Source organism: Mesoplodon bidens, assembly GCF_964165515.1.
Source record: "Mesoplodon bidens genome assembly, chromosome: 10".
NCBI lineage: Eukaryota > Metazoa > Chordata > Mammalia > Artiodactyla > Ziphiidae > Mesoplodon > Mesoplodon bidens.
This window is the reverse complement of record NC_138172.1, coordinates 13,337,784-13,352,681: the sequence shown is the minus strand read 5'-3', so window position 1 is coordinate 13,352,681 and position 14,898 is coordinate 13,337,784. Positions and strand designations below refer to the sequence as shown.

Below are 14,898 nucleotides of genomic sequence, written 5' to 3'. Positions count from 1 at the left end.
TTCTCTCTTATGTAGAGCCGAACTGTGCCTCTTTGTAGGTACTGTTGCTTTCTACTTTGGGACAACACAAAATAAGCTCAATTCATCTTCTGCCTATAAGCCCTTCACATATTTGCAGACCAGTCTCATGTCTCCTCTCATTTCTCTTACTCCTGTCAAACATTTTCATTTATTTTAACTGTTATAGATTTATTAGCTCCTTCACTAACCTAGGTGGACTAATCTGTCACTGAATCCAAAGGATGTTCCTAGTAAGCTGTGGTCTCATTAATGAAGAATATAATGGGATTTTTACCTCTCTAAGATGGAATACCACATGCTATTAAATGCAGCCTAAGATTGCGTTAGCTTTCTTTGGCAGCAGCATGGACCGTGTTGAGACTGAAATGCTCAAGTCTTTTCCATGTGAACTGCCAACCCAGTTTTTCCCCCAGCCTGAACCTATGTAGTTGATTTTATAAGTGTAGCTTTTTGCTTTACCCCTACTAGATCTCATCCTAAAATAAAGAATTGGTCCAGCTTGAAATCACTGGGAACTTTGAGTCTCATCTCATGTGTAGGGTATCCCTTTCTTATGTGTGTTTTATGCAAAATCGATGAAAAATAGTACATCCAGAACTGGTTTTGTTTTTATTAAAAAAAATATGACCAACCAGAGAGAGCTTAAATTCATCCCTAGAGATTCTCCCTCCAGGTTGATTGTGATCATTAATCAACTGTCTTTGTTGTGGCCTTTAACGACTATTAAAAATAGTTCTCGGGCTTCCCTGGTGGCGCAGTGGTTGAGAGTCCGCCTGCCGATGCAGGGGAAACGGGTTCGTGCCCCGGTCCGCGAAGATTCCACATGTCGTGGAGCGGCTGGGCCCGTGAGCCATGGCCGCTGGGCCTGCGCGTCCGGAGCCTGTGCTCCGCAATGGGAGAGGCCACAACGGTGAGAGGCCCGCGTACCGAAAAAAAAAAAAAAAATAGTTCTCTATCCAGTCCCCTTTAGTGTCATTTGAGGTGAGTTGACTGTCAGCTCTTTCACTAACTCTTGTTTTTGAAGGATCCCATTTTTTAAAGTTTCCCTACAAAATTTAATATAAAAAAGAAGACACAACCTGACTGCAAGGCATCATCAAAACCATTACAGTTAAGAAATTCACTAACAGGGCCTCCCTGGTGGCGCAGTGGTTGAGAGTCCGCCTGCGGATGCAGGGGATACGGGTTCGTGCCCCGGTCTGGGAGGATCCCATATGCTGCGGAGCGGCTGGGCCCGTGAGCCATGGCCGCTGAGCCTGCGCGTCCGGAGCCTGTGCTCCGCAACGGGAGAGGCCACAACAGTGAGAGGCCCGCATACCGCAAAAAGAAAAAAGAAAAAAAAAAAAAAAAAAAAAAAAGAAATTCACTAACAAAAGGAGATGTATACCTCCCATGAATGAAGATGACTAAAACACACATTTTAAACACTTTCCTTGATAGGCACCAAGTGAATATCTTGGCACTGTGAGGGAAAGGTAAAGAAATTATAAATTGAAATGGAAGGGTTGATGTAATAAAAGGCAAGCAACATCAAAATGGAATTCTTATCCTACAAACTACAGGCACTTGTTGTTACAGATAATAAAAGCCTGAAATCAGAAAGCTTTTCTTCCAACAGTGAAAGTCAGAATATAATATGACTTGAGTAATATGTTATAATTCATGCATCTAATTTTTTTTTCATGCTCCTCAGAATTGATCAATGTTAACATCTTGGAATATGTGCAGCCAGATTTCTTTTAAGAAAAATAATTGTTTTTATAAAAGTATACATGTTCTCCTTAAGCAATCTGAGTAAAGCAGAAAACACAAAAATGAAAATTAAACATTAAATATTAGCTAAAATTAATAGGAAAAGAAAGTACAGTGAACACAAAGTGTTTCTTCAATATGAGAGATAATTTTCTTTAAAAAATAAACTCTAAACTTAAGAGATTACAAAAAACATTAAGATGTTAGAGTCCACATTTTTATTACATGCTTTAAATGTATGTGAGGTTTTTTTTTTACATTTTTTTAATTGAAGTATAGTTGATTTACAATGTTGTGCCAGTCTCTGCTGTACAGCAAAATGACTCAGTTATACACATATATACATTTTTTAATATTCTTTTCCATTATGGTTTATCCCAGGAGATTAGTTATAGTGTCCTGTGCTATACAGTAGGACCTTGTTGTTTATCCATTCTAAATGTAATAGTTTGCATCTACCACCCCCAAACTCCCACTCCATCCCTCTCCCTCCCCACTGCCCCTTGGCAACCACAAGTCTGTTCTCTATGTCTGTGATTCTGTTTCTGTTTTGTAGATAGGTTCATTTGTGCCATATTTTAGATTCCACATATAAGTGATATCATGTGGTATTTATCTTTCTCTTTCTGACTTACTTCACGTAGTATGATATATACACCGCACCTTCTTTATCCACTCATGTCGATGGAGTGGAAATCGTGCTGCTATGAATATAGGGGTGCATGTATCTTTCTGAATTATAGTTTTGTCCATGTATATGCCCAGGAGTAAGATTGTTGGATCATATGGTATTTCTAGTTTTAGTTTCCCGAGGAACCTGCATACTGCTCTCCATAGTGACTGCATCAACTTACATTCCCACCAACAGTGTAGGAGGGTTCCCTTTTCTCCACACCCTCTCCAGCATTTGTTATTTGTAGATTTTTTAATGATGGCCATTCTGACTGGTGTGAGGTGATACCTTATTGTAGTTTTGATTTGCATTTCTCTAATAATTAGTGACACTGAGCATCTTTTCATGTGCCTCTGGCCATCTGTGTGTCTTCTTTGGAGAAATGTCTGTTAACGTCTTATGCCCATTTTTCAATCAGGTTGTTTGTTTTCCTGTTGTTGAGTTGTATGAGCTATTTGTATATTTTGGAGATTAAGCCCTTGTCGGTCACATCATTTGCAAATATTTTCTCCCATTCTGTAGGTTTTTTCATTTTTTGTGGGGTTTTTTTTTGCGGGTTTTTATTTTTTGCTTTATTTTATTTTTGTTTTGTTTTTTATGGTTTCCTTTGCTGTGCAAAAGCTTATAAGTTTGACTAGGTCCCATTTGTTTATTTTTGGTTTTGGTTCTATTGCCTTGGGAGACTGACCTAAGAAAACGTTGGTACAATTTATGTCAGAGAATGTTTTGCCTATGCTCCCTTCTAGGAGTTTTATGGTGTCATGTCTTATGTTTAAGTCTTTAAGCCATTTTGAGTTTATTTTTGTGCATGGTGTGAGGGTGTGTTCTAACTTCATTGATTTACATGCAGTTGTTCAACTCTTCCAGCACCAGTTGCGGAAGAGACTGTCTTTATCCCATTTTATAGTCTTGCCTCCTTTGTCGAAGATTAATTGACCGTAGGTGTGTGGGTTTATTTCTGGGCTCTCTATTCTGTTCCATTGATCTATATGTCTGTTTTTATACCAATACCACACTTTTTTGATTACTGTAGCTTTGTAGTATTGTCTGAAGTCTGAGAGAGTTATGCCTCCTCCTTTATTTTTTTCCTCAGGATTGCTTTGGCAATTCTGGGTCTTTTATGGTTCCATATAAATTTTTGGATTACTTGTTCTAGTTCTGTGCAGAATGTCATGGGTAATTTGATAGGGATCACGTTAAATCTGTAGATTGCTTTGGGTAGTATTGCCATTTTAACAAAATTAATTCTTCCAATCCAAAAGCATGGGATATCTTTCCATTTCTTTGAATCCTCTTTAATTTACTTCATTAATGTTTTATAGTTCTCAGAATATAAGTCTTTCACCTCCTTGGTCAGGTTTATTCTTAGGCATTTTTTGGATACAATTTTAAAAGCTATTGTTTTCTACATTCCCTTTCTGATATTTCATTGTTAGTGTAAGAAATTATGCATCTAATTGTTGACCTAATCATTAACAGAGTGGTTAATAATTAAATCTCCCTTCCATCATTGTTTTGACCTTGAGAACAAAGCATAGTTCACTTTCTGACCTCTTGATATTATAGAAAACACTATAAAGCATAAAAGAATTTTTTTTACTCTAGGAGGGTTAAGTGCTTGGTAAATATATATATATATTTTGAGCATCAGTCCTCTGGAGTTCTGAATTTATCATTCTCCGTGGGATGAACCAACCACAAGCTAGAAAGTTTAAGTGTTGTTGGTCCTATTTATTGTTGCTATTTAATTACATCCAAACCCAGGCATCAATTCACATCTTGATTTCTAATTGCCTTTGAGAGTTCTGTGCGCAGAACAATAGCTGGAGTGACTCTTCAGAACAGAAGTTGTAAATATAGGTTCTTCCTGATCTTAATGAATTAAAACCAAAGGAGGGGAGACAGTTTTGTTTTGAAGAAGCCATCTGTTTATTTGTGTACAGTGTTTGTATTCAAATTTCAAGAAAATCATCAAATATAAAGCATCAGAATTCATAACACAGAAAACAGGAGTACTGAACAAGCATACAATTTGAGATAACCAAGTAGCTAATGAGGTTTTGAACCTCTTTAGTTTAATCTTCTCTAGTCCCAAGGAGACCTCTCTGGTGTGTGTACAGTGCTTGACTTCCTTTGCATTGATTCTTGGTACTTCAGGGCTCAAAATGTGAATTGGTGACAAGTGCTAAGGTAATGAATTAGCAGCTGTCAGCACAGCAACTGTACCAGCATAATCCTTGATTTAGAGCATTTCTCTGGTCCTTGGTTAACAGGCAACTGAGTTCACCAGTAATAAAATCTGTCCCAGATAGCTACATGTGCATAAAGAGATGAACATTTCTTTAGGAAACAAATGTCAATTAAAAATGTCGGCCAGAGTTGTATATGACTCTAGGCTTTAGGGTAGGTGCCAACTGCAAGACATTTTTAAGGACTTGAACCTGGATATTTGACTCTGCACTCATCAGTGTGATGTGTAAGCATATAGCTAGAGCCAGCATTTTAGGTGTAAAATCATCACTGCTTTTTACCTTCTAAGGCAGTAACTTGATTACTCTTGCAGTGAAGCCCTCTGAAACCATCTTCACCCCATGGCCTTCTTTGAATTTCTTCTGCATTTACATATCCTCAGCTGACTACACATAATCAAGAGTGCAAATTGCTATATTATGCCCTTAGCCTTGTTGCATGGATGATTTGTGAATGGATATCATGTTTTCAGCTAAATGAAGGGAGTCAGCTTAGCACAATAGATAATTCCTCAACCACCCTTAGGTATCAGTTTCCCTCATCTGTTAAATAGGGCCGATAATACTACGTATTTGTTGAGAATAAATGAAACAATCCTTGTCAAGTGTGTAACATGGTATCTAGAATGTGAGGGGCTCAATTAGTTTTTACAAATAAGTTTTTTAAATCTTTCTTGGTACTAGGGTACTGTTATCCTTATAACACCTAATGAGTGCTTGGTAGATAGATCAACAAATGAATGAAGGTACATTAAAATGAAAATCTAAATTGTGAAATCAGTGGACAGCTGTTTAAAATAGAATAAGGTGACATCTTGCCAAATACAAACCATAGACATATATCATTTTGTCCAGGAATTATATGTTCCAATCTTCATTTTATAGGTGAAAATTTAAATTAAAAAATGATAAATGACATGTTAAGTCAAATGGAGCTATTCCTAGATTTTCTGCTTAGCATTATTCTAAGGTGATTTGCTCTCAACTCCTTCGCTCATTAAAAAAATCTCAGTCTGAATCTTTTCCTGTGGGTCAGTTAACCAATGGAGTATATTTTGATTATGTGACTTGCAAAAAGCCTCAGGTTTTGAAACAAACAGTTTTGTCTCCCATTACCTCTTAGCTAGAAATACCTGTTTTTCGCTTCTCATTTCATGGACATCATTCGTTCAGCAGTGACTAAAAGCACACCAGTCCACTCATCATGAGCTTTACCTACTTTCAGAAAACAGCAAAAATATATCCCTCCACTAGATTATAATCTATTTATGGACACAGACTTTCCTTTTTTAACAACCTGAGATGTTTGCTTTCCTCAGTTAGATAAAAGGGTAGAAAAACTGTTTTAAATACTCTCTTTAAGGAGGAAATTTTAGTGGGTGGGTTGTTGGAAAAAAAAAAGACCAATCAAAAGTCTTCTATGAGACTCCATTACAAAATTCTCAGCTGAGATTTTAATCTAAGAGCTACATTCAGTAAATGTTTATGTGCCACACAGCGTGTGAAACACAATCCTGTGAATGTTGAAGGGGATTAACCATTGTTCTTATATTGGTTTTGTTTGCTTTTGATTTGTCTTCTTTATTATGGTTTGTTTGGTTGGTTTTGTTTGACTTTGTTTAGTACAGAGAAATTTCTGGAATATGGCTGAATTCATAATTTATTCTTTAGGCATTTTTATGACCTTTTTATTTAACTCAGATTGCTTTTCACCATTTTATTCTCTGATACCATTTATGAAAGCTTATTTCAGTGAGAAATAAGAGACTACCTATGTGTGAATGTAGTTTTGAGTTTATAAACTGTGTTGGCTAAGCAAGTCCTTTCTGCTCCCAATTAAAACTGTAATGTAAAGGGTGAATTTAAAAATGAATTAGTAGTCCTTATTTTAAAGAAGTAATATATGAGTAAAGTCAGACAGAGAAAGACAAATATTATTATATCATTAATATGTGGAATCTAAAAAAATGATACAAATGAACTTATTTACAAAGCAGAAAGACTCACAGACATAGAAAACAATCTTATGGTTACCGAAGGGGAAGGTGGGAGCTACGTTAGGAGTTTGGGAGGAACTGATACACACTACTGTATATAAAATAAACAAGGACCTACCGTATAGCACAGGGAACTATATTCTATATCTTGTAATAACCTATAGTGGAAAAGAATCTGAAAAAGAATGTATATATATGTATAACTGAATCACTTTGCTGTACAGCAGAAACTAACACAACATTGTAAATCAACTATTGTTCAATAAAAAAAAGTTATATATACATATAATTTTGTCAGTGGTGTTCATTACAGCATTATTTATCATTATAATAAAATTTGCTAAAATGTGTACTAGTTTCAAAGTGATTGAAACTATTAACAGCATATTATGCAGATTATAAAAATATGTGGATAAAGGTGTAAGCCTATATTAAGTAGAGAAAAAAGGAAAATCACATGTGTAGCATGTTTACAATAATGCAAAACAAGACAACTGAAAAACTATGAATCCAAAAGACAGGAGGAAATTATACTAAAATGAAAATAGGGGTTTTATCTGGACAGTCAGAAATGAAGTAGGATTTTGTTTTGTTTTGGTCCCTTCTTTCAAATTCCCTGAATTTTCTAAATTCCCTATACTAAACATGTATCGCTTTTATAATAGAAAAAACCCCCAACAAACTTCAAATTAACATGGATTTTCCTGTTTGCACTCAGCTGTAGTATTGCTTTCTAGTGAAACTGGGGAGATCTAAAAACCTTTTCGAAGAGATAATTTCAGAGCAGTCTGCCAGCAGTAGGCCCTTCCATAAATGTCTCAAGAGAGCTAACCCTAGTGCTCCCCAGCTGAGTTCTGCTGCTCTGTGAAGGTTGACATAATAAGTGTTTTCATCTTTTCATATTAAAAATGACCTCCTGGCCCGACTCTGAGCTTCCCAGATGACTAAGGTTTGCCGGGCACAGACTAAGACAAAATAAAGCAAAACTCCTTAGTATTTCATCCAGCACTTGGATTCTACATTTTATTTCCACACCAGCTCACAGGCTTTGTTGTTTTGCTTTGTTTTCACTCTCCAGATCCAACAAGGGTAATGGTACCCCCTTCCAGTATGGATGTCACTGTTGGAGAAAGTATCGTTCTGCCATGCCAGGTAACCCACGATCACTCGCTAAACATCGTGTTTACTTGGTCATTTAATGGACACCTGATAGACTTTGACAAAGACGGGGACCACTTTGAAAGAGTCGGAGGGGTAAGTATTAATATCAAACTATCCCCAGGAAATGCAGTCAGCAACTAAAGTTCTCAAAACTGACTCAGACGAGTTGTTTAGACTAACTTTTGTTCAAACACCTTATTTCCAAAAACTCTTGGTTAATATCTGCTCCTTTTTGTGTGTTGAATGCAGCCCTGCTCATTGAGCCACCTATAGGCCATGCCTTTTCTTAATCCTCATAATCCTTAACCCTATAGGTTAGTTATTCATTACTGTGTATGAATGAGAAAACTGAGGCTAATGGGAGCTATATGGCTTGCCTGGCCCTCACTGCTACTAAATTGCAGAAATCAGCTTCAAACTTCAAATCCCAAAGTCTCTGCCCCATACTGTACCATATGCCATTGAACCTGATGAAGAAAATAGCTTAAGGACAGTTTACTCAGATGCTTTTAGGCTGCTGATTAAACACCCTTTGGCTCTTGTAGAAGACTTATCATTGTGAGGTTAGGGCTCTCTTTCATGAATCTGAAAGTCTGATCAGATTATTTAATATCTCCAGATAATTTGAATTCTAATCGTTGAATTTTCAAAATGCCTTAACTTTCCATAAAATACACATAGTATCATTGAACTCTCACACCAGGAAGAGGTTAACTCTGGAAACAGTTTGAATCTATCACAATCATTCTCAAAAATATTTTTTCTGCCCTTGGGACTTCCCTGAAGGTCCAGTGGTTAAGACTTTACCATCCAATGCAGGGGGTGTGGGTTCAATCCCTGGTCAGGAAGCTAAGATCCCACATGCTTCACGGCCAAAAAAACCAAAACATAAAAAAAAAACAGAAGCAATATTGTAACAAATTCAATAAAGACTTTAAAAATGGTCCACATCAAAAAAATCTTAAAAAAAAATTGTTCTGCCCTAACATAGCCCTACTCTCCTATTAGTAATGAAGATTCAGGGGGGATAAATTGGGAGATTGGGATTGACATATACACACTACTATACATAAAGTAGATAACTGATAAGGACCTATTGAATAGCACAGGGAACTCTACTCAATACTCTGTAATGACCTGTATGGGAAGAGAATCTGAAAAAGAGTGGATATATGTATGTATAACTGATTCACTTTGCTGTACACCTGAAACTAACACAACATTGTAAATCAACTGTAGTCCAATTAAAAAAATAGGTTCATTCTGGCTGCTATTATCATGGAGGAGTCCAATCAAAGACAGCAGAATATAAACATGAGTCTGTGTTGAAAAGCCCTCCCATCCCTCATGGTCCCACAGGAATCTGATTTACTCACCTCATCTTACCCCCATCCCTTATGTTGGGAATAAATGGACTAAGGCTTACAAATTATCCGTATGATATGTGGAGGGCCTATGTTCCTCTCAAAGATAGTGCTATTCCTCTTATTTACATTCTTGCTGCCTTTCTCAGACAGTACCTCTCCACTGAATTACAGAACACCAAAAATGATTTGAGTAACTATTTTCTCAACTCTCCCAAGGATCATATACAACTGGTACCATTTTAGATGCATGAGACAGAAGTTAATTCATTACATCAGTGGATGACTCGAGTCATTAGTAATTCTCTCTCGGAGTCCTGGTTGAGGAGGGCTGGATGAAATTGCCATTATTAACCATTCTGAACCACTTTGATACGGTTCAGCCTAATAACTGTGCCCAAGTGAGAGTGATATTAACTACTTCACAAAGGCATTGAGGATATTAAATACCTTCAGGTCTAGAAAACTACATAGCCCAATGCCTACCACAAGAAGTATGTGAGAAACATTAACGGTTGTATTCATTGAAGGAAGGGTAAAATTAATTCTAATAACATGAGCATATATACTGAGAAAACCTTCATAGATTAAGCAGAATATTTGTTTTCAGACTAGAATAAATGTCTTGGGCATAAGAGATAATAAAAAATAAAAATATTATCTCTCAGAATGGCACAGGCACCAGCCAATCAGAACAGATGCTTGGGCAATCAAAATAGATGTCCTGCCAGTCAGACAGATACGCACTTCATGCTGGACGGGCTGCACATCAGCCAGGGCTGAGGCACAGATGGAGATACCCGTGATGGAGTCAAGCACTAGTGACCACCTTTTGTCGAGACCTCTGTCCATGGAATCACTCTCATTAGCCTTTTGTATGGGAAGTGTTTGTCTCTTTTGTGATACCAGTACTAGCACCAATCAACCATTGCTAAGAAGTAACTGCAAAATGCGGGACAAGGCTACAAATTGTGAGAGCTAAGTGTATTAGCCACCAGGATCATTAGCGTCTATAGGATTAGCACTGGATAACAGTAGAGGTAAGGAAGCAATTCTGAAGTCAAGCCCATTTCTCAGTTTCTACTTCCTGTGTCAGTATGGTACAGAAGATGCTTGGGAGAGCCAACCTATTGCAGTGTTTGGAAGAGTTATTATTTCATTGTCGTCTGAGCGGCTCTGAGTGTTCGGTCAGGAACAGAGCAGACAACAGTGCTGTTTTGTTCTCTTTGGTAGGAACATAAATGTAGATCTCAGTAAACAGTTTGGTCTGTATGACTTTGAAGGGAAAGAGAAAGTTATTGGGGTCTCCTTCTGTGAGACTCATACCTCAATCCCGACTTTATTTTTTCTTTGTTTCACTTTTACATTAAAAACACAAATCTGGTCAAAATCTGCAAATAAGGAGAGCACGCTCCAAACCACACAGTCATAAAATTCTGTTAATGGATTGCTGTGCTCTGAAATCTGCTGGCTACAACTGGTTTCTTTGACGTTCAAGTCCTTGTTGAATAAAACAAATTATTGAGATAGTGTAGCCATTTCCTTTAAACCACTATGACTTCCCACTTTCCCTGCATATACCGCCTTGTGAGGCATATTTTTTGTTTTAAGCCTCTGTTCAAAGTCCTAGCACATGAAATGTCTTAGGTAAAGTAGTATTAATAATCATGATGATGATGATACCTTATATTTGCAAAGTGCCTAATCATTTATCAAGCATTTTCACATATATCAGCTCTTTAATCCTCACAGAATTTCTGTGAAATATGGTAGCAATTATCCTATTTTACTAGCAATTATAAGACTTGATTAGTAAATAGTAGAATCTGGATGAGAACCCGTGTTATAAATGAAAAATAGATTTCAGGTTTAAAAAAAAAACCACAGCTCTCCTTGAATTAGATTTAATGTCTTTGACATAATTGTTTCACAAAGAAAACTGATCGTAGCCGTCCGTAATACTAGTTTAAATTTACCCTGTGCTTCACAGTTTTCAGGATTTCAGATACACATACAATCTCATTAGATTCTAGCACAGTAGGCAATGCATCCTTCTTTCACAGGTCAATAAGCTAAGGCCCAGAGACATTAAGAGATTCACAGGAAGTCACACAGCAGGGATCAGCCCTAGACAACTAAGTCCCAAAACTTCAGCTCTCTCTTGATGATAGGCTTTTGCCTTTCTTCTAATCCTGTTTACAACTATTAGCAGTTCTGTGTCTTTCATTGCCGTGGGTAAATGTGTAATATGCTGTACTGAAACCAAGGAGGGAAACTAAGTACACATTTAGAATGAGAAGAAGATCTTTCCAGCTGATAGTACAGCGGTCTGGTAACGAGTAGGGACTGGTGCCTGAAACTGTGTGGGCTCACATTCTGGTTCTGCCACTGATCAGCTAAGTGACTCTAGGCAAGAGGAATAATGTCTTTGTGCTTGAGTTTCCTCATCTGTAAAGTAGGGATAATAAAAGTACCTACCTCACAGGACATGTCAGTATTTGGTGTAATATAGGCCTGCCAGATATTAAGTACCATTAAGTATTATCCAATATTATTGTCATTTAGAAGAATAACAATAGGGCCAAAATAACCTATGTTATCTTGTCATCCATCAAGGTTTAGAAATAAGCATAGCTTCCTGACTCTGAACCCTTGGGTGTTCGCTTGCTCAAGCAGCTGTTCTCCAAGTTTTTGATTAACAGAGCTCTGAAACCGAACTCCAAGGTGTAGCAGTGTTCTTCAGTTAAAATGCCAGCTTTGTGATGGCCTGTGGAGGCATCACCCCACATTATTAAAAGTACCGTGCTGGTGAATGATGTAGAAATATTTCTAGGGCACATAGACATCCGTACCGGGATGTAATTAGTCCTATTCATCTGCTGATCAAACATACATTTGGCATTGGAAAACAAATTAGCACTGTTCCACACTAGGTGATGCAAGATTTCCTTGGAGAGTCTGGTCCTCATAATTCATTAATTCAAACCTGGGAGCAGTCAGAATGATGCCTATAAGACAGGGTTGTGCAGTAAAATACAGATGCTTCCAAATGTGGGCTTGCCTCCCCTTTCCAAATAAAGAGTTCCCAAGGGGCTTCCCTGGTGGCACAGTGGTTGAGAGTCCGCCTGCCGATGCAGGGGACATGGGTTCATGCCCTGGTCCGGGAAGATCCCACATGCCGTGGAGCAGCTGGGCCCGTGAGCCATGGCCGCTGAGCCTGTGCATCCGGAGCCTGTGCTCCACAACAGGAGAAGCCACCACAGTGAGAGGCCCGCGTACCACAAAAAAAAAAAAAAAAAAAAAAAAAAAGAGTTCCCAAGTACTGCAGTGCCAGCGAAGGCTGTAGTCTGAGGGCATATCTGAAGAAACCCACAGGAGTAGGTCAGCAGCCGCTTTATTACGTAAGTTTAAGTGCTTCCAACATGGATGGCAAACTGCTCCAGAGACACAGAGAAGCCAGACACCTGAGGTCTTGTCCTAGGTGTGTTCTGAAGATGTTGCTGTTCTTATCTCTCAGGCAGGCTCATATATTTTTAATAGGCCACGGCTTGCATCATTAATGTTTTCATCAGCCAGTGTAGAATAAATCCGTTATTCACAGTGTCCTTCATGTGATAATGATATTTAGAGCTCATTAAAAAGTAATTGTAGGGCTTCCCTGGTGGTGCAGTGGTTGAGAGTCCGCCTGCCAATGCAGGGGACGCGGGTTCGTGCCCCGGTCCGGGAAGATCCCACATGCCGCGGAGCGGCTGGGCCCGTGGGCCATGGCCGCTGAGCCTGTGCGTCCGGAGCCTGTGCTCCACAACGGGAGAGGCCACAACAGTGAGAGGCCCACATACCGCAAAAAAAAAAAAAAAAAAAAAGTAATTGTAGCCACTTTCCCCTACTTTATCAGCAGGATTCAGCTGGTGATTTGATGATCCGAAACATCCAGCTGAAGCATGCTGGGAAATACGTCTGCATGGTCCAGACAAGTGTAGACAAGCTGTCTGCCGCTGCTGACCTGATTGTGAGAGGTATGGGAATTTTGGGTTTTGTTCTTAAAATATATTCGTGATATCTGCTCCTGCACAGAGTTCTAAAAACCTCAGTGGTTTAGAATTACAGGGGAAAAGACGATAGAAGGTAAACATTGTAAAGAGTGGTTAAGAGTCTACAGAAGTCTTGTGTGCAGCTATTTCTCGTAGGGGATCAGAAAGTGCAGAGCAAATTCAGTTACTCTGTACTGAAAATAACTCTTATAAATGCTCCCAGTAGTCTGATTTATAGTGTTGGAGTTCAACACCAGAATAACTAGAACAGAATAACTTTAGATTAAGAAAAGCAAATAGCTTAAAGAAGGATCAAACTGTGCCTTTTGCTGTTTCATCTGGGCTCAGCCAAATTACAGTAAGTCCCCTACATACGAACCTTCACGTTGCAAACTTTCAAAGATGCAAACTTGCGTTCCATCAACGTCAGGCGTGAGTGAAATTACAGCTTGCCCTCTATCTCCTGTTGTTGACAATCTTTCAACTCTACCATCTCCCACTTCCTCTCCTTCCTGCAGTCAGTAACTCTTCTTGCATGTTGACTTGATGCCAGCCCCTGTATGCCAGCTGTTATACTGTACTACTGTACTTTTCAAGGTACTGTACTGTAAGATTAAAAATGTTTTCTTTATTTTTTAATGTTTGTTTTTGATGTATTATTTGTGTGAAAAGTATTGTAAACCTATTACAGTATAGCACTATATAGCTGACTGTGTTAGTTGGGTACCTAGGCTAACTTTGTTGGACTTAGGAACAAATTGGACTTATGAACTCGCTCTCAGAATGGAACTCATTTGCATGTAGGGGACTTACTGTAGTGAGTTAGGTCACTGATGTAACAGTGGCTTAAGTAAAATCATCACCAGTTTTTCCCATTTTTTTTCCCCTAAAGTTAATAGTTCTGTCCAGTTTCTAAAATATGGCTTTATAAGGAAATATTTCCTGCCTGGGATATAGTAAATAAGCAGGAAGTTGATGTCAAAACTGATGTCAACACCATTGGTGAGATTCTCTTGCATATGACAGACATGGCCTAACTTCATCCAAATGGCTGTGAATGACTTGGCTGAGCCTCAACAAACCAATGTTTAAAGGAACAGTAAGTGGACTTTTAAGGACTATTTTTTAATTAAAGTTCAAGTCTTTGTGAACCAGTGTACATGCCAGAGTCAAACTGATGCATGCTCAGGAGTTTGCTAAAGTTAAATGTAAAGCCAAATCAGAACATCCAAATAATCTCTTAGCCAGTGTCTCCTTCATTTGAACCCTAACTATTGGTGTTTAGGAATCTTTGGCCAGCAGAATTTTGAGTGCAAGCAAACAAATCCAGGGGTTATCAGATTTGGAGGCAGGATGAATCTGAGTACACAGAGAATAAGATATTATTGGAAGCCACAAAAAGTGTTGCTGTATCCTGTGGGCATAACATGAGGGGAGAGGTGTGTGGAAGTTAGCAACTCAAACTGATTGTCAAGAGAGGTTAAAGAAAAATAGCTTTTCCATCAGGTCTGCTTTGGTTCCCCTTTAAATCGCCTTAAAAACCTTTCTATAATGGAAGGAATAAGGGCCAGAGAAGAGAAAGAACTTCCAACCTGGGTAGAGCTACCTATAGTATAACCTACGGGACCGGGTTTATTTCCATTTTAAAAT

General features: G+C 38.3%; 1 protein-coding gene across 7 annotated transcripts in view; it reads left to right on the top strand.

Moving 5' to 3' along the window:
* The window catches only part of CNTN4 (contactin 4), a 560,752-nt gene that overhangs the window by 521,226 nt on the left and 24,628 nt on the right, over positions 1-14,898 (top strand). For 6 of the 7 annotated variants that reach the window (XM_081245077.1, XM_081245074.1, XM_081245075.1 and 3 more), the window contains 2 exons: positions 7,771-7,946; positions 13,113-13,233. In XM_081245077.1, the coding sequence (XP_081101203.1) occupies positions 7,771-7,946; positions 13,113-13,233 (297 nt within the window). The remainder of the gene's footprint in view (positions 1-7,770; positions 7,947-13,112; positions 13,234-14,898) is intronic. The other variant, XM_081245079.1, reaches the window with a different exon arrangement.